Source organism: Oncorhynchus mykiss, chromosome 9 (assembly GCF_057628025.1).
Source record: "Oncorhynchus mykiss isolate SJ-2025 chromosome 9, ASM5762802v1, whole genome shotgun sequence".
Lineage (NCBI taxonomy): Eukaryota > Metazoa > Chordata > Actinopteri > Salmoniformes > Salmonidae > Oncorhynchus > Oncorhynchus mykiss.
In genome coordinates this window covers 16,830,063-16,849,704 of record NC_143030.1, presented here as the reverse complement: position 1 = coordinate 16,849,704, position 19,642 = coordinate 16,830,063, and the positions used below count along the sequence as shown (strand labels likewise).

General features: G+C 45.2%; 1 protein-coding gene across 1 annotated transcript; it reads right to left on the bottom strand.

The window, feature by feature from the left end:
• Positions 1–7,782: 7,782 nt before the first annotated feature.
• Positions 7,783–19,403, bottom strand: LOC100301641 (mannan-binding lectin H1). Its single transcript, NM_001160479.1, is given in 5 exon segments — positions 7,783–8,301; positions 14,066–14,146; positions 14,240–14,314; positions 14,432–14,667; positions 19,338–19,403. Coding segments are annotated over 4 exon segments (759 nt in total). The 5' UTR covers positions 14,658–14,667; positions 19,338–19,403; the 3' UTR covers positions 7,783–7,924.
• Between the last annotated feature and the right edge of the window lie 239 nt (positions 19,404–19,642).

Genomic DNA, 19,642 nt, shown 5'->3' with positions numbered 1-19,642 from the left:
AGATGGAAGCTGTTTTTCAGTGCTTTATGTGTTGCCCTTGCACCACATGGTCTGGTCTCTGACCTCCTTATATGCTCTCATCATTGTCGGTGATCAGGCCACTGTTGTGACATCAGCAAACTTAATGATGGTGTTGGAGTTGTGCCTGGCCGTGCAGTCATGAGTGAACAGGGAGTACAGGAGGGGACTGAGCACGCACCCCTGAGGGACCCCCGTGTTGAGGATCAGCGTGGCGGATGTGTTGTTACCTACCCTTACCACCTGGGGGCGTCCTGTCAGGAAGTCTAGGATCCAGTTGCAGAGGGAGCTGATCTCACACGCCTGCCAGAAAGATAATATGAAGAAATCTGATGCACGACTGCACTGTCGATGACTTGACATGCAACATTTCATTTATTCAAGCAACATAAAAAATGTAGTCAGCCTGGAACACAACCAATATGTTATTAGTTCAGAAACCTGTTCTTCTGAAAATGGGTTCCCATCTTTGATCTTTTGTGCGAGATTTCCACCCTCACCTTCGTAGTAACTTTTATCGGTTTTATCTGTAAAAATGCATAGTTTGTGTGAATATAGTATTTTGGGATATATTGTTATAGCATGCTAGCTCCTCTGTTTATAATTTTCATGTTGATACTGTGGCAACAAACATATTGGGGTGGTGCCCCAGACACAGATGAAGTTTAGTCCTGGACTAGAACTCATTCTCAATGGATTTGTAATCTTTATCTGGGAACCAACCCTAACGTGTTCTCTCTAAAACTGAAAAATAAAAACAAAAATATGTTACCTTGGAAAGAGTCCTTAAAATATGGCAGTGATTTATCTGCAGGAGTATTTCAACCTCAGAGAATACGTCTGCAGCACACGAGTCTGATGTCTGTTAATAAAGCAAAACCCACAGTACTCATTCCAACACTTTCCATTATAAAGGATTATAAATTAGACCTAGCTGTGTCTCCCTTTGAATCCAATCAAATCAAACTGTGTAATTATAAACAATAAAGTAAATAATAATAAATCAATTAAAGAAGTCAAATGGAAACCGCCAGGTATGAATCAACACAGGGAAAGCAGTCCAGCGACAAACTCCTTATAAAGGATCTATAATCATATAGATAACACACCTTATTAGAAAAGGGTTGCTATAAAAGTGGAATGTAAAATCAAAGACAAGTGCTGTTCTAGTGGTAGTGCTGCTGCCCATGGACTACACTTTGACTCCTGGAGGGTTCAAACCCCAACTCCACCACTTAATGTTTACTGTAAACCCCTCTACCTCCCGTCTCATCACTTTTCTCTACCTATCAATAAAACTACAGTTTATGTTAACAAATAACGTTTAAGAAAAAAAACTAAGACAATGGTGCCCACTCACCTCATTCAGTTTGACCTCTTTAATGACAAACTGGTCACCATCTTTGTCAGTAGCTATGACACCATTCTCTACCTTCCTCATGATAGTGAATCCTTTCTTTTCAAGGATGCTGGGTATTCCCCATCTTTGTATTTTGTAATACAGTATGGTGTCATTGGTAAATAACTCAAATGTCAAATATTTTATGTACAGTACAATATTTTGAATTATAAATAAAGAGTTGATTTGTGGCAAGTAAATATGAATAATAAATTAAACAACTATGTTGTTATTTTAAACATTTTGTTTAGGTGAAAATGTATTGTTCATGAAATACAGGACTTCTCTTTTGAATGTGCATGAGCTTACCTTAGCTTGCCTGTCTTTTCCTGTAAATATGATCTCTACTCGTCTGAGCCAGAGTATCACACACAAGAGCATCTATTTACTTTGTGTTAGATAAACACATGTATCAGTGTCAGCTGAGAAAGTGGCAATAGTGGATCAATATTGAAACGATGAAATGGATTTACAAGAATTCAACTATGCCTGTACAGCTCGTGTCAAACTCATTCAATAGAGGACCGAGTATCTGTGGGTTTTCGCTCCTCCCTTGTACTTAGTAAATTAGTGAAGGACTTCCCACACCTGGTTGTCTACGTCTTAATTGAAAAAAACTCGAACCTGCTGTCACGTTCTGACCTTTATTTCTGTTTTGTATTTATGTAGTATGGTCAGGGCGTGAGTTGGGTGGGCAGTCTATGTTTGTTTTTCTATGTTTTGGGGCAGTTCTATGTTTTCGGCCTAGTATGGTTCTCAATCAGAGGCAGGTGTCATTAGTTGTCTCTGATTGAGAATCATACTTAGGTAGCCTGGGTTGCACTGTTTGTTTGTGGGTGATTGTCTATGTTAGTGGCTTGTGTCAGCACAGGTCTCATTTTGTAGCTTCACGGTCGTATTTGGTTTATTGTTTTCGTTACTCTTTTGCATAGTGTTCAGTCTTTCTTTATTAAAGATTCACCATGGACACTTACCACGCTGCGTATTGGTCCTCAGATCCATCTCGCCTCTCCTCTTCAGATGAAGAGGAGGACGGCCGTGACACCTGCAGACACTAGGCCCTCCATGGAATGAATTTGACACCCCTGCTGTACACAGAAGTACACGTAAAAGGCTCATGTGACAGCCTGTGAAAACAATGTGCATGGAGAGCTACAGCAGTGGGGGCTGGTGGTAGGAGCTATAGGAGGGCGGGCTCGTTGTAATCGCTGGAATTGATTAAATGGAATGGAGTCAAACGTGGTTTACATCTGTTTGTTGTGTTTTATACCGTTCCTTTTATCCCATTCTAACCATTACAATGACCCTGTCCTCCTATAGCCCTCCACCAGCCTCCACTGAGCAACAGGTAGGAAAAACTTCCACCTGTGCTCTGGAATGTGAAATCATACATTTATAAAAGTCAAACAGACAAATTCAAATCCAACTACAGTGTGAAATAGTTGGAATAATCCATTGTCAAGGCGCTAATGCCGGTTTTAAAGTAAAAAACAAATCCCTTATTTTCTATTCAATTCTCTACCCTTCTCCCAAAGTTATTTTCTGGCCATACAGCATAATACAAATACACCTGTTTCAGCATTAAACCTTTGTCAGGGTTTAAGTCATTGGCTACATTCTAATTTTCTACCATGCTCCTGAAGTCTGCGCTTCTACAATCCCCATCATGGGGCGTCAGGTAGCCGAGCAGTTAAGAGCATTGAGCCAACAACCAAAAGGCTGCTGGTGCAAAACCCCGAGCTGACAAGGTGAAAAATGTATGCTGATGTGCCCTAAACCATAATTGCTCCTGTAAGTCACTCTGGATAAGTGTCTGCTAAATGATGTAAATTGAAAAGGAATGGACCGGTGTGAGAACATGGTGGAAACTCCCTTTAACCACACTTGCAGCAATCTACACGGAGCAAAAATATAAATGCAACAATTACAAATTTTTTATCAATATTACAAATCTGCCGGCCCATCTGCCGGCCCAGACGACATCCCTAGCCACGTCCTCAGAGCATGTGCAGACCAGCTGGCTGATGTGTTTACGGACATATTCTATCAATCACTATCTCAGTCTGCTGTTCCCACATGCTTCAAGAGGGCCACCATTGTTCCTGATCCCAAGAAAGCTAAGGCAACTGAACTAAACGACTATCTCCCAATAGCACTCACTTCATGAAGTGCTTTGAGAGACTAGTCAAGGATCATATCACCTCCACCCTACCTGACACCCTAGACCCACTCCAATATGCCTACCGCCCCAATAGGTCCACAGAAGATGCAATAGCAATCACAACGCACACTGCCCTAACCCATCTGGACAAGAGGAATACCTAAGTAAGAATGTTGTTCATTGACTACAGCTCAGCATTTAACACAATAGTACCCTCCAAACTCGTCATTAAGCTCGAGACCCTGGTTCTCGACACCGCCCTGTGCAGCTGGGTCCTGGACTTTCTGACGGGCCGCCCCCAGGTGGTGAGGATAGGAAACAACATCTCCACCCCGCGGCCCCACATGGGTGCGCTCTCAGCCCTCTCCTGTACTCCCTGTTCACCCATGACTGCGTGGCCATGCACGCCTCCAACTCAATCATCAAGTTTGCAGACGACACAACAGTGGTAGGCTTGATTACCAACAACGACGATACGGCCTACAGGGAGGAGGTGAGGGCCCTCAGAGTGTGGTGTCAGGAAAATAACCTCACACTCAACGTCAACAAAACAAAGGAGATGATCGTGGACTTCAGGAAACAGCAGAGGGAGCAGCCCCCTATCCACATAGTTGGGACAGTAGTGGAGAAGGTGGAAACTTTTAAGTTCCTCGGCATACACACCACGGACAAACTGAAATGGTCCACCCACACAGACAGCGTGGTGAAGAAGGCGCAGTAGCGCCTCTTCAACCTCAGGAGGCTGAATAAATTTGGCTTGTCACCAAAAACACTCACAAACTTTTACAGATGCACAATCGAGAGCATCCTGTCGAGCTGTATCACTGGCTGGTACGGCAACTGCTCCACCCACAACCATAAGGCTCTCCAGAGGGTAGTGAGGTCTGCACAACGCATCACCAGGGGCAAACTACCTGCCCTCCAGGACACCTACACCACCCAATGTCACAGGAAGGCCAAAAAGATCATCAAGGACAACAACCACCCGAGCCACTGCCTGTTCACCCCGTTATCATCCAGAAGGCGAGGTCAGTACAGGTGCATCAATGCTGGGACTGAGAGTCTGAAAAACAGCTTCTATCTCAAAGCCATCAGACTGTTAAACAGCCATCACTAACATTGAGTGGCTGCTGCCAACACACTGACTCAAACCTCTCGCCACTTTATAATTAAACATTGAATGTAATAAATGTATCACTAGTCACTTTAAACTATGCCACTTTATATAATGTTTACATACCCTACATTACTCATCTCATCTTGCCTATGCCGTTCGGCCATCGCTCAACAGCTCTGGTGGACATTCCTGCAGTCAGCATGCCAATTGCACACTCCCTCAAAACATCTGAGGCATTGACTTGTGTGGCAAAACGGCACACTTTAGAGTGGCCTTTCTTGTTACCCAGCGCAAGGTGCGCCAGTGTTTTTTGTCTATTTTTTTCTATTTAACTAGGCATGTCAGTTAAGAACAAATTCTTATGTTTAATGACGGCCTACCAAAATGCAAAAGGTCTCCTGCGAGATCAGGGGCTGGGATTAAAATGACAAATATAGGACAAAACACACATCACGACAAGACAGACACCACAACACTGTTAAATATCATACTCTTTAATTAGCTCTTGACATTCCACACCTGTCAGATGGATGGATTCTCTTGGCAAAGGAGAAATGCTCACTAAGAGGGATGTAAAGAAAGTTATGCACACAATTTGACAGAAATAAGCTTTTTGTGCTGATGGAACATTCCTGGGATCTTTCATTTCAGCCCTTGAAACATGGGACAAACACTTTACATGTTGCATTTATATTCTGGTTCAGTATAATACTTGTAAAAACATGAGGGCACTCTTCTGGAGAAGTGTAGAGAATTGGAACGCAGACTTGGAAGGTCGACAAATAATTCATGACACCTGTGTTTAGGTGCGGTCTCAGAAAGGTGAGGTTATTCCAGATCACCACTAGGGGCTGCTATTGGGTTACAATCACATCAACAATTGAGAGGAACAATCAAATATGAGCATAGCACAGAATAACATACACGTTTCACGTCAGTTTGTTCACTGTCTTTATTCACTATATCTCCTCTTAACCTGAAACAAATGTGACGTTATTCTGGGTTGAAATAATACATTGTTCTAACTGTGTAATATGTTGAAAAATACATGTAACTCCTTATATAAAAGGAAGAATAATGTTTGACTGTGTTGGTTACATCCATATTGTCCTGTGCTGCACCTGAAAGGAAGATGTTTCCATTGTGAGCCGTGTGAGATGATAAAATAGCCTACTTTGTCCTGGTTGTCAAACCGCCACACTAAACAAACATGGACATCACCTGGTCCTGGTGGTCAAACCTCCTCACTAAACAAACATGGACATCACCTGGTCCTGGTGGTCAAACCGCCACACTAAACAAACATGGACATCACCTGGTCCTGGTGGTCAAACCCCCACACTAAACAAACATGGACATCAACTGGTCCTGGTGGTCAAACCCCCACACTAAACAAACATGGACATCAACTGGTCCTGGTGGTCAAACCGCCACACTAAACAAACATGGACATCACCTGGTCCTGGTTGTCAAACCTCCACACTAAACAAACATGGACATCACCTGGTCCTGGTGGTCAAACCGCCACACTAAACAAACATGGACATCACCTGGTCTTGGTTGTCATACCGCCACACTAAACAAACATGGACATCACCTGGTCCTGGTTGTCAAACCGCCACACTAAACAAACATGGACATCACCTGGTCCTGGTGGTCAAACCCCCACACTAAACAAACATGGACATCAACTGGTCCTGGTGGTCAAACCCCCACACTAAACAAACATGGACATCAACTGGTCCTGGTGGTCAAACCGCCACACTAAACAAACATGGACATCACCTGGTCCTGGTGGTCAAACCGCCACACTAAACAAACATGGACATCACCTGGTCCTGGTGGTCAAACCCCCACACTAAACAAACATGGACATCACCTGGTCCTGGTGGTCAAACCCCCACACTAAACAAACATGGACATCACCTGGTCCTGGTTGTCAAACCGCCACACTAAACAAACATGGACATCACCTGGTCCTGGTGGTCAAACCGCCACACTAAACAAACATGGACATCACCTGGTCCTGGTGGTCAAACCCCCACACTAAACAAACATGGACATCACCTGGTCCTGGTGGTCAAACCCCCACACTAAACAAACATGGACATCACCTGGTCTTGGTTGTCATACCGCCACACTAAACAAACATGGACATCACCTGGTCCTGGTTGTCAAACCTCCACACTAAACAAACATGGACATCACCTGGTCCTGGTGGTCAAACCGCCACACTAAACAAACATGGACATCACCTGGTCCTGGTTGTCAAACCTCCACACTAAACAAACATGGACATCACCTGGTCCTGGTGGTCAAACCGCCACACTAAACAAACATGGACATCACCTGGTCCTGGTTGTCAAACCTCCTCACTAAACAAACATGGACATCACCTGGTCCTGGTGGTCAAACCTCCACACTAAACAAACATGGACATCACCTGGTCCTGGTGGTCAAACCGCCACACTAAACAAACATGGACATCACCTGGTCCTGGTTGTCATACCGCCACACTAAACAAACATGGACATCACCTGGTCTTGGTTGTCATACCGCCACACTAAACAAACATGGACATCACCTGGTCCTGGTGGTCAAACCGCCACACTAAACAAACATGGACATCACCTGGTCTTGGTTGTCATACCGCCACACTAAACAAACATGGACATCACCTGGTCCTGGTGGTCAAACCGCCACACTAAACAAACATGGACATCACCTGGTCCTGGTTGTCAAACCTCCACACTAAACAAACATGGACATCACCTGGTCCTGGTGGTCAAACCGCCACACTAAACAAACATGGACATCACCTGGTCTTGGTTGTCATACCGCCACACTAAACAAACATGGACATCACCTGGTCCTGGTGGTCAAACCGCCACACTAAACAAACATGGACATCACCTGGTCCTGGTGGTCAAACCTCCTCACTAAACAAACATGGACATCACCTGGTCCTGGTGGTCAAACCGCCACACTAAACAAACATGGACATCACCTGGTCCGAGAGAGAAACACACAATTCCTTGCTCTTTTTTATTAATTTTATTGACCGTCTGTAAAGAATTTGCAGTTCTCATAAACAGTGTCTGCTGGATGATTGTGATATATTAGTATTGCCCTTTAAGATTTGGTAATATAATTTGCTTGAATATTCATTTAGTAGCAATTAAAATGTAGGTCGGTGATTTTATGGAAAAAAAATCCCATCTTTAAATGTTTAAATTTCACATATTATAACAATGTTTGCATCACAGGTAATATCAACCCAAGGTCCAGAGGTTGTTGTTGCAATACAGTCTTCTATACCATTACCCCCACTGTTTGGTTCTCCACTGTGCCAGTCCAGATACGTCAGTGGCTCGTCGTTCAAATCTACCCAAACACCCTCTGTTTTCCTGTCTGTTGCTCCCAGGAAACCATAAGAAGCACCAACAATGAACTTGGAAAGAGCTTGGTTCTCCACATCATTCCTTGGCATGACCAGCGTCGCACCAAAGTTGTTGCAGAACTTCAAACCTTCATCGAAACTCCCCAGCACTCCATTGGACACTAAATATTTGTCCCCTGCCTTCTGGAAGACCCTGAAGCTTGCAGCTTGAAATAAATCATGTCATTCTTTCTGTGAGTCATCCCGACCGATTTCCTTGTTGAATGTGGATGTAAATGTGAAACACACTGAGTGTACAAAACATTAGGAACCCTGCTCTTTCCATGACACTGACCAGGTGAATCCAGGTGAAAGCTATGATCAAATGCATGAATGGGAGGTGACAGGTTAAAGAATAACAGGTTAAAGAATCATTTGAGACATGGATTGTGTATGTGTGCCATTCAGAAGGTGAATAGTCAAGACAAACAATTTAAGTGCCTTTGAACAGAGTGTGGTAGTAGGTGCCAGGCACACTGGTTTGAGTGTGTCAATAACTGCAATGCTGCTGGGTTTTTCACACTCAATAGTTTCCTGTCTGTATCAAGAATGGTCCACCACCCAAAGGACATCCAGTCAACTTCACACAACTGTGAGAAGCATTGGAGTCAACATGGGCCAGCATCCCTGTGGAATGCTTTCGACACCTTGTGGAGTCCATGCCCCGATGAATTGAGGCTGTTCTGAGGGCAAAAGGGGTGCAACTCAATATTAGGAAGGTGTTCCTAATGTCTGGTACACTCAGTGTTTATATCTTTTGAAACACATTTACAATTTATAATTTAAAAAAAAAAAATTTCAAAAGAGAAAGTCTTACCTTTGTCATGTATTGTCATGTTGTGTCTTGTTTCTGTCCTTTCTCTTCACCCTGTCTCCCTCTGCTGGTCGTACTAGGTTACCTTTTCTTCCCCTCTTTCCCCCAGCTGTCCCTTGTCTTCTCTGACTACCTCGTTCACCCCTTTCCCACCTGTTCCCTTTTTCCCTCTGATTAGGTCTCTATATCTCTCTCTCTTTCTGCTTCTGTCTTTGTCGGATTCTCGTTTGTGTTACTCATGCCTGAACCAGACTATCGTCGTGTTTGCTGCAACCTTGTCCTGTCCTGTCGGAATCTGCCTGTTCATCTAACCTTGTCCTGTCCTGTCGGAATCTGCCTGTCCATCTGAGCCTACGTGTGTTTCATCATTAAAGAAACTCTGTTTTGTTAATTCGCTTTTGGGTCCTCATTCACGCACCTGACAGAAGAATCCGACCAAGAATGGACCCAGCGACTTCGGATCCTCTCCACTCTGCCGTCGAGATCCAGGGAGCGATGCTAGGCAGACACGAGCAGGAATTGCCTGCTGCTCGACATGCCGTTGAGACCCTGGCCGCCCAAGTCTCCAACCTCACAGAACAGGTTCACCATCTCCGCCTCGATCCACCGGCCACTTCCAGGGCTTTCGAATCTCCGGAGCCCAGAATCAATAACCCGCCGTGTTACTCTGGGAAGCCCACTGAATGCCGCTCGTTCCTCACACAGTGTGATATTGTGTTTTCTCTCCAGCCCAACACTTACTCCAGGAGCACAGCTCGTATCGCCTACGTCATATCTCTCCTTACTGGACGGGCTCGTGAGTGGGGCACGGCAATCTGGGAGGCAAGGGCTGAGTGTACTAACCAGTATCAGGACTTTAAGGAGGAGATGATACGGGTTTTTGATCGTTCTGTTTTTGGGGAGGAAGCTTCCAGGGTCCTGTCTTCCCTATGTCAAGGTAATCGATCCGTAACAGACTACTCTATTGAGTTTCGCACTCTTGCTGCCTCCAGTGACTGGAACGAGCCGGCTTTGCTCGCTCGTTTTCTGGAGGGTCTCCGCGCGGAGGTAAAGGATGAGATTCTCTCCCGGGAGGTTCCTTCCAGCGTGGATTCCTTGATTGAACTCGCTATTCGCATAGAGCGACGGGTTGATCTTCGTCACCGAGCTCGTGGAAAGGAGCTCACGTTCTCCGTTGCCCCCCTCTCCGCATCACTACCATCTTCCTCTGCCGGCTCGGGTGCTGAGCCTATGCAGCTGGGAGGTATCCGCATCTCGACTAAGGAGAGGGAACGGAGAATCACCAACCGCCTCTGTCTCTATTGCGGTTCCGCTGGTCATTTTGTCACTTCATGTCCAGTAAAAGCCAAGAGCTCATCAGTAAGCGGAGGGCTACTGGTGAGCGCTACTACTCCTGTCTCTCCTTCAAGATCCTGCACTACCTTGTCGGTCCATCTACGCTGGACCGGTTCGTCAGCTTCCTGCAGTGCCTTAATAGACTCTGGGGCGGAGGGCTGTTTTATGGACGAGACCTGGGCTCGGGAACATAACATTCCTCTCAGACAGTTAAGGGAGCCCACGGCCTTGTTCGCTTTGGATGGTAGTCCTCTCCCCAGGATTCAGCGTGAGACGCTACCTTTAACCCTCACTGTCTCTGGTAATCATAGCGAAACCATTTCTTTTTTAATTTTTCGTTCACCTTTTACACCTGTTGTTTTGGGCCATCCCTGGCTAGTTTGTCATAATCCTTCTATTAATTGGTCTAGTAATTCTATCCTCTCCTGGAACGTCTCTTGTCATGTGAAATGTTTAATGTCTGCTATCCCTCCTGTTTCCTCTGTCTCTTCTTCACAGGAGGAGCCTGGTGATTTGACAGGGGTGCCGGAGGAATATCACGATCTGCGCACGGTGTTCAGTCGGTCCAGGGCCACCTCTCTTCCTCCACACCGGTCGTATGATTGTAGTATTGATCTCCTTCCGGGAACCACTCCCCCCCGGGGTAGACTATACTCTCTGTCGGCTCCCGAACGTAAGGCTCTCGAAGATTATTTGTCTGTAGCTCTTGACGCCGGTACCATAGTCCCCTCCTCCTCTCCCGCCGGAGCGGGGTTTTTTTTTGTCAAGAAGAAGGACGGGTCTCTGCGCCCCTGCATAGATTATCGAGGGATGAATGACATAACAGTGAAGAATCGTTATCCGCTTCCTCTTATGTCTTCAGCCTTCGAGATCCTGCAGGGAGCCAGGTTTTTCACTAAGTTGGACCTTCGTAACGCTTACCATCTCGTGCGCATCAGGGAGGGGGACGAGTGGAAGACGGCGTTTAACACTCCGTTAGGGCACTTTGAATACCGGGTTCTTCCTTTCGGCCTCGCTAACGCTCCAGCTGTCTTTCAGGCATTAGTCAATGATGTCCTGAGAGACATGCTGAACATCTTTGTTTTCGTTTACCTTGACGATATCCTGATTTTTTCACCGTCACTCCAGATTCATGTTCAGCACGTTCGACGTGTCCTCCAGCGCCTTTTAGAGAATTGTCTTTTTGTGAAGGCTGAGAAGTGCACTTTTCATGCCTCCTCCGTCACATTTCTCGGTTCTGTTATTTCCGCTGAAGGCATTAAGATGGATCCCGCTAAGGTCCAAGCTGTCATTGATTGGCCCGTCCCTAAGTCACGCGTCGAGCTGCAGCGCTTTCTCGGCTTCGCGAACTTCTATCGTCGTTTCATCCGTAATTTCGGTCAGGTGGCAGCTCCTCTCACAGCCCTTACTTCTGTCAAGACGTGCTTTAAGTGGTCCGTTTCCGCCCAGGGAGCTTTTGATCTCCTCAAGAATCGTTTTACATCCGCTCCTATCCTTGTTACACCTGACGTCTCTAGACAGTTCGTTGTCGAGGTTGACGCGTCAGAGGTGGGCGTGGGAGCCATTCTTTCTCAGCGCTCCCTCTCTGACGACAAGGTCCACCCATGCGCGTATTTTTCTCATCGCCTGTCGCCGTCGGAACGTAACTATGATGTGGGAAACCGCAAACTGCTCGCCATCCGCTTAGCCCTAGGCGAATGGCGACAGTGGTTGGAGGGGGCGACCGTTCCTTTTGTCGTTTGGACTGACCATAGGAACCTTGAGTACATCCGTTCTGCCAAACGACTTAATGCGCGTCAGGCGCGTTGGGCGCTGTTTTTCGCTCGTTTCGAGTTCGTGATTTCTTATCGTCCGGGCTCTAAGAACACCAAGCCTGATGCTTTATCTCGTCTCTTCAGTTCTTCAGTAGCCTCCACTGACCCCGAGGGGATTCTCCCTGAGGGGCGTGTTGTCGGGTTGACTGTCTGGGGAATTGAGAGGCAGGTAAAGCAAGCACTCACTCACACTCCGTCGCCGCGCGCTTGTCCTAGGAACCTTCTTTTCGTTCCCGTTCCTACTCGTCTGGCCGTTCTTCAGTGGGCTCACTCTGCCAAGTTAGCCGGCCACCCTGGCGTTCGGGGTACGCTTGCTTCCATTCGCCAGCGTTTTTGGTGGCCCACCCGGGAGCATGACACGCGTCGTTTCGTGGCTGCTTGTTCGGTCTGCGCGCAGACTAAGTCCGGTAACTCCCCTCCTGCCGGCCGTCTCAGGCCGCTTCCCATTCCCTCTCGACCGTGGTCTCACATCGCCTTAGATTTTGTCACCGGACTGCCTTCGTCAGCGGGGAAGACTGTTATTCTTACGGTTGTCGATAGGTTCTCTAAGGCGGCTCATTTCATTCCCCTTGCTAAGCTTCCTTCTGCTAAAGAGACGGCACAAATCATCATCGAGAATGTTTTCAGAATTCATGGCCTTCCGTCAGACGTCGTTTCGGACAGAGGTCCGCAATTCACGTCTCAATTTTGGAGGGAGTTTTGCCGTTTGATTGGGGCTTCCGTCAGTCTCTCTTCCGGCTTTCACCCCCAGTCTAACGGTCAAGCAGAACGGGCCAATCAGACTATTGGTCGCATCTTACGCAGTCTTTCTTTTCGTAACCCTGCGTCTTGGTCAGAACAGCTCCCCTGGGCAGAATACGCCCACAACTCGCTTCCTTCGTCTGCGACCGGGCTATCTCCTTTTCAGAGTAGCCTCGGGTACCAGCCTCCGTTGTTCTCATCTCAGTTCGCCGAGTCCAGCGTCCCCTCCGCTCAGGCTTTTGTCCAACGTTGCGAGCGCACCTGGAAGAGGGTCAGGTCTGCACTTTGCCGTTATAGGGCGCAGACTGTGAGAGCTGCTAATAAGCGTAGAACTAAGAGTCCTAGATATTGTCGCGGTCAGAGAGTTTGGCTCTCCACTCAGAACCTTCCCCTTAAGACGGCTTCTCGCAAGTTGACCCCGCGGTTCATTGGTCCGTTCCGTATTTCTCAGGTCATTAATCCTGTCGCAGTGCGACTTCTTCTTCCGCGATATCTTCGTCGCGTCCACCCGGTCTTCCATGTCTCCTGTGTTAAGCCCGTTCTTCGCGCCCCCGCTCGTCTTCCCCCCCCCCCCCCCCATCCTTGTCGAGGGCGCACCTATCTACAGGGTCCGTAAGATTTTGGACATGCGTCCTCGGGGCCGTGGTCATCAGTACCTAGTGGATTGGGAGGGGTACGGTCCTGAGGAGAGGAGTTGGGTTCCCTCTCGGGACGTGCTGGACCGTTCGCTGATCGATGATTTCCTCCGTTGCCGCCAGGTTTCCTCCTCGAGTGCGCCAGGAGGCGCTCGGTGAGTGGGGGGGTACTGTCATGTATTGTCATGTTGTGTCTTGTTTCTGTCCTTTCTCTTCACCCTGTCTCCCTCTGCTGGTCGTACTAGGTTACCTTTTCTTCCCCTCTTTCCCCCAGCTGTCCCTTGTCTTCTCTGACTACCTCGTTCACCCCTTTTCCCACCTGTTCCCTTTTTCCCTCTGATTAGGTCTCTATATCTCTCTCTCTTTCTGCTTCTGTCTTTGTCGGATTCTCGTTTGTGTTACTCATGCCTGAACCAGACTATCGTCGTGTTTGCTGCAACCTTGTCCTGTCCTGTCGGAATCTGCCTGTTCATCTAACCTTGTCCTGTCCTGTCGGAATCTGCCTGTCCATCTGAGCCTACGTGTGTTTCATCATTAAAGAAACTCTGTTTTGTTAATTCGCTTTTGGGTCCTCATTCACGCACCTGACAACCTTTCTCAAGATTAGCCTGTCTGGCTTTGAGCTGTTGGATCTCAGCGAGTAAATGGCTGATCACACTGTTGCCTCCTGCATCTGAAAGAACATGACACATTTCTCTATCACTGTCTATGTTCTGGATTGCACCTCAACAAGTACTATCCCAACAGGTCAAGGACTGTTCATTACCTCCTGGCTCCCCTATCTCCCCTTTAGGTCCAGCTGGCCCCACATCACCAGGGGGTCCCTGTACCCCTATTCCTCCTAGAATAACATAAAACAACATACATTTAATCTTGTACAGATCATTCCTCAAAAATGTTATTTTTTTAAAAATTGGGAACTGTGCCATGCCTTGATGCTAGTTAACACATCCCCTACCAGGGTGTCCTTTCTCTCCCTTGGGTCCTGTGACTCCGTCATGCCCATCCCTCCCATCTCTCCCAGGCAGTCCGTTATGACCAGGTATGCCAGGGACACCGGGATAAACTGGGCAGCTCGGGCTGGAAGTGTGAGGGGGAGGGGTTTGCTTTTGGGCTTCACTTGGCAGGAACACAGTCAATTGTGAGGTCAGCAGAATGCTGAGAAACAACCGGGGCATCGCCATCTAGTGGTCTCTGAGGAGAACAGGCTCAGAGTCATTGGGATTGCATGGTGGAGGTAACATCAACCCAACCTCTTGCCTGCAAAAAGGCCATTGGGACACTCCTGGTACAAAACAATATTTAATTTCAGAATTGGATAAAATGATGTTACGGTTAGGGTTACGTTTCAGGGTTACGTTTTGCAGGTCAGGAAGGTCCTTATAGCCTCTCCTTCTTGCCTGCACCCCCACAAAAACGGATTATTGTTTTATTTATTGATAAAAAATACAAAACATCTGACACTTATTTTTCTCACACAAGTAGTGCACTGGGCCTATACTAGTTCAGTATTAGTGGACAGATAATAGCCTTTGACATAAATTTGACAAAAGCTGGATCCCTTCTAGCCATGACCCTTTTGGAGAGTGACCATTTATTTTGTCAAACATTTTAGGTCTGGAAGAAAACTAACAAATGTAGATATTTTAGCTCAGCGTTTCTCAAACTCTGTCCTCGTAACCCAAACGGTTGTATATTTTGTTTTTTTGCCCTAGCACTACACAGCTGATTCAAATAATCAACTAGTCATCCATCTTTGATCATTTGAATCAGCTGAATCAGCTGCATAGCAAAAACCAAAATGTGCACCCCTTGGTGTCTAAAGGACCAGACCTAAATGTTTTACTTCTGATGTGATTCAAGCATTGACAAGAACTCACAACATTCAATATTTTTTTTCTCTATTAACAATTGTAATTTTGATAGTGAAAAACAAAGAAAATCTAATAACAGGAAAAATATATACATTTTGAAAACATAATTTGGAAAAATCTAAAACAGAATTTGGGCGGCCCGTCTTAGCATGGTTTATTAACCATTATTTTACCAGGTATATTGACAGAAAATACTTTATCTTGTACATTAAGGACTTGGGGAAGAGTTTCACAGGAGAGAAGAAGAGAAGGATGTTCCTATTTGAAAGCTAGAATAAAATGAGTAGCTTAAGACACATTTTTTTTAAAGTAGCTCTCGAGCTGGAAAGGTTGGAGTCCCCTGCCTTACATTGATGCCTTTTTGCAAATCCAATCACTTTTCCAAATCAAATCAAATCAAAGTTTATTTGTCACGTGCGCTGAATACAACAGGTGAACAGTGAAATGCTAACTTTCAGGCTCTACCCAACAGTGCAAAAAAAGGCATTAGGTGAACAGTGAAATGCTTACTTTCAGGCTCTACCCAACAGTGCACAAAAAGGCATTAGGTGAACAGTAGGTAGTAATCAGTTTTCCATATTGATTCAATCATCACAGATTCTTTGGGGTTAAAATGAAAGTTGATTCAACCAAGTTGATTTGCTCCCCCAGTGGGCACAATTTCTGTAGATAAAAAAACCTAGCAGCTTGGATCCATATAACACACAGTTCAGTCTCGTACTGGATAGAAATGAAGTGTGGGCTGGCATGGTTTAGAGCTTTTCTTGACATATTGATTGGTTCCCTACAACCGCTCTCAACACTGCAGACTTCTTTGTTGGTTTTGGGTCGAATTTAGGCACAACAGCGTCCTCTTCTGTGTTAAGGAAACACTAAAAAGACAAAGTCAGACGATTCACACACCTGTGCAGCGCAGAAGTTCATGTTAGAAAAGTAAATATGATTGGTTGAATGTGTTTCAGTTAACTTAATGTGTCTTCAGATTTCATAACTCCGTTTTACTAAAGGAATCATCATTAAAAAAAACATGAGATATGTTAGCGATAGTGATGTTATTATTGTGCAACGTAGACGTTCTATTTTCTCCTGAGATTGCAAAGCAATTCGCATGTTGATCCAGTGCCCATCGTTTATGAATGTTTCAACCACTGTTTTTGCCGTTAGTTGGTTTCAGAGAGCACAAAAAACTACACTAACCATGAGCCTTTTAGCGTTTCTGATGCCACAGAAACAGACCCTGAGTCTGTTCCAACGTGTCAACCTGCTAATCGGAGGCCATGATTGTGCTCGCGTTGTGGGTGTGGCAGAGAAGCAACCTTTATTTACGTGCTATTAACATAGCCTATATTAATATGCATGACCTTTTCTCCCGACAGTAGAAGAACTGACTGCATGAAACAGAAGCTTCGTCACTTCTCACAGTGAGGCTTGCTCACTAAAGTCACATGTTTTATTAGTATTCTACATAACAGAACCTAATACAAAATCATATAGTATAAACTGGGTGGTTTGAGCCCTGAATGCTGATTGGCTGACAGCCGTGGTATTTTGGTCATATACCACACCTCCTCTGGCCTTATTGCTTAAGTATAACGTTACTCTTAGACCAAAAACACATTTTAGGACAGGGGTGTCCGGAGTCATTTTGCCCCGGGGGATACGTTCGGTCTTCAACGAGGTCCAGACGGCTGCACTGAAAATGGGTTATTTCCTTTCATTCCAAATCTGCTAAAAAATTGTCCTCTAACCATAGTTTAGGGTTTATTTTCGATGAACCCTAACTGTCTAATGATTATTAGCGAGCTGGACAGTCAAGACACTGTATGAATACAGGTCTATCAACATTTCTACACAGTTTTGATTTGGTTTGAATAATTTTATTATGTTAAGTATATTGAGTTTGTTTTTTCAAATTGTATTTGTCAGAAGCTTCATAAACAACAGGAGTAGACTAACAGTAAAATGCGTACTTCGAATCCAATTTTATTTGTCATGTGTGCCGAATACAACAGGTGTAGTAGACCTTACCGTGAAACGCTAAATTACAAGCCCTTAACCAACAACGCAGTTCAAGAAATAGAGTTAAGAAAATATTTACTAAATAAACTAAAGTAAAAAATTCAATAAAAAAAGTAACACAATAAAATTAGATAACAATAACAAGGCTATTTGCAGGGGGTATCGGTACCAAGTCAATATGCAGGGGTACAGGTTAGTCGAGGTAGTTTGTAAAGTGACTATGCATAGATTATAAACAGCAAGCAGCAGCTGTCCAGTGACCATTTCATGCAACCGGTCAGGATGCTCACAATGGTGCAGCTGTAGAACTTTTTGAGGATCTGGGGACCCATGCCAAATATTTTCTGTCTCCTGAGGGGGAAAAGGTGTTGTCGTGCCCTCTTCACAACTGTTTTAGTGTGTTTGGCCCAAACTCTTGACCCGCAACACTTCAGCTCCGTCGATGTTAATGTTGGCCTGTTCGGCCCACCTTTTCCTATAGTCCACGATCAGCTTCTTTGTCTTGTTCACATTGAGGGAGAGATTGTTGGACTTACGGCCCATCCCAACAATGCAGAGAGAAAGAAAATGGAGAAATAATAGAAAAGTAATAACAAGTCATAATAATGAGTGAAGATAACTCGGCTGTATACACAGGGTACCAGACAGAGTTGATGTGCAGAGTTGTACAGAGTTGATGTGCAGGGGTACGAGGTAACCGAGGTAGACTCAAACCACCCCCGGATCCGGCCCGCGGGCTATATGTTCGACACCCCTGTTTTTGGATGATTAGCTGAGTGTGGTCACTTTTTTGCGTGCCACGGTGCCACTAGGCAAAATGTGTGCTTTTAAAAAATCAAAATACAGACGGTAGGACTATGCTATTTGTTACCACCATCTGCTCTAATTCAGGAAACCATACAGTGAGGTCCAAAGGTATTGGGACAGTGACAATGTTTGTTGTTGTTTTTGCTCTGTACTCAAGCATTTTGGATTTGAAATTATACAATCAGTAGCGGTGCGTGGGTAAAATCACTGGGGAAGCCAAGCCTCCCCCCCAAAAAAGCCATATTACAACCTATGTGCTGGGATAATTGCATTGTTTACTCTGTTTGTTCATATGCCTTGACACCGTGATATATACAGTGCATTTGGAAAGTATTCAGACCACCTGACTGTTTACACATTTTGTTATGTTACAGCCTTATTCTAAAATGGACTCCGCCAATCAAGCCTTTATGGTAAAGTGGCCGGACAGAAACTACCAGGCTCAAATTCATAGACAGAGCTTTTGATGCATGGACTGACCATCCATGATATCAAAATATAGTTTTAACCATATTTTGAGGCTCTACAGTGTTTGTTTACATTTACTTTGTTTACAAACATTGGAGTTAAACAATATTTTGAGTTCTGAAGAGGTACGACAGTTGAACTACGCTCATGATGCATTTATCAGTTCTATTCTCCAAGAATCAATGAGTACATATCATTAAATTAATAATCATTAATTCATTAATTTAGGTCTCCTGAGTGGCACAGTGGTCTAAGGCTAGAGGTGTCACCACAGACATCCTGACCGGTTGCATCACTGTCTGATATGGCAACTGCTCGGCATTTGACCGTACGACGCTACAGAGGGTAATGTGTCGGCCCATTATATCACTGGGGGCAAGCTTCCGGACATCCAGGACCTATATAATAGGCGGAGTCAGAGGATAACCCAGTCACCGTGATTGGGAGTCCCATAGGGCAGCGCACAATTGGCCCAGCGTCATCCGGGGTAGGCTGTCATTGTAAATAAGAATTTGTTCTTAACTGACTTGCCTAGTTCAATAAAGGTTACATGTAAAAATGAAAGATGTATAAGTCAAAAAATTGATGTAGCAACTGCAGAAGGCTTGTTTAACGTCTGTCTGCCACAGCTGAAACATCCCTCTGTAATAAATATAGCAGAAGCATTGTCCAATCATATATACACATCTTACTTACCTTTGTGGTAGTTCTCTGTATGAAGCAGGATGAGTACACAGATCAATAGTTGCTGTTACAGTACACACAGCATATTGTTCTCTGTGCCAATGTATAATTTTTACAACTTTATGGTAGGGACTTGATACCTAGCTCTTTTATGTCAGGGGCATAATCTTCCCAACAATCAGTTTAACAACCATTACAAGGAAAGGCTACAAAGTGACCTAAAAACAAAGGATCTTTGCTCTCTGAAATAAAATATAATATTATTATGGCCTTGACACACTTCTAGGAACCCAGCAGTCACCATGGTCTACACATTA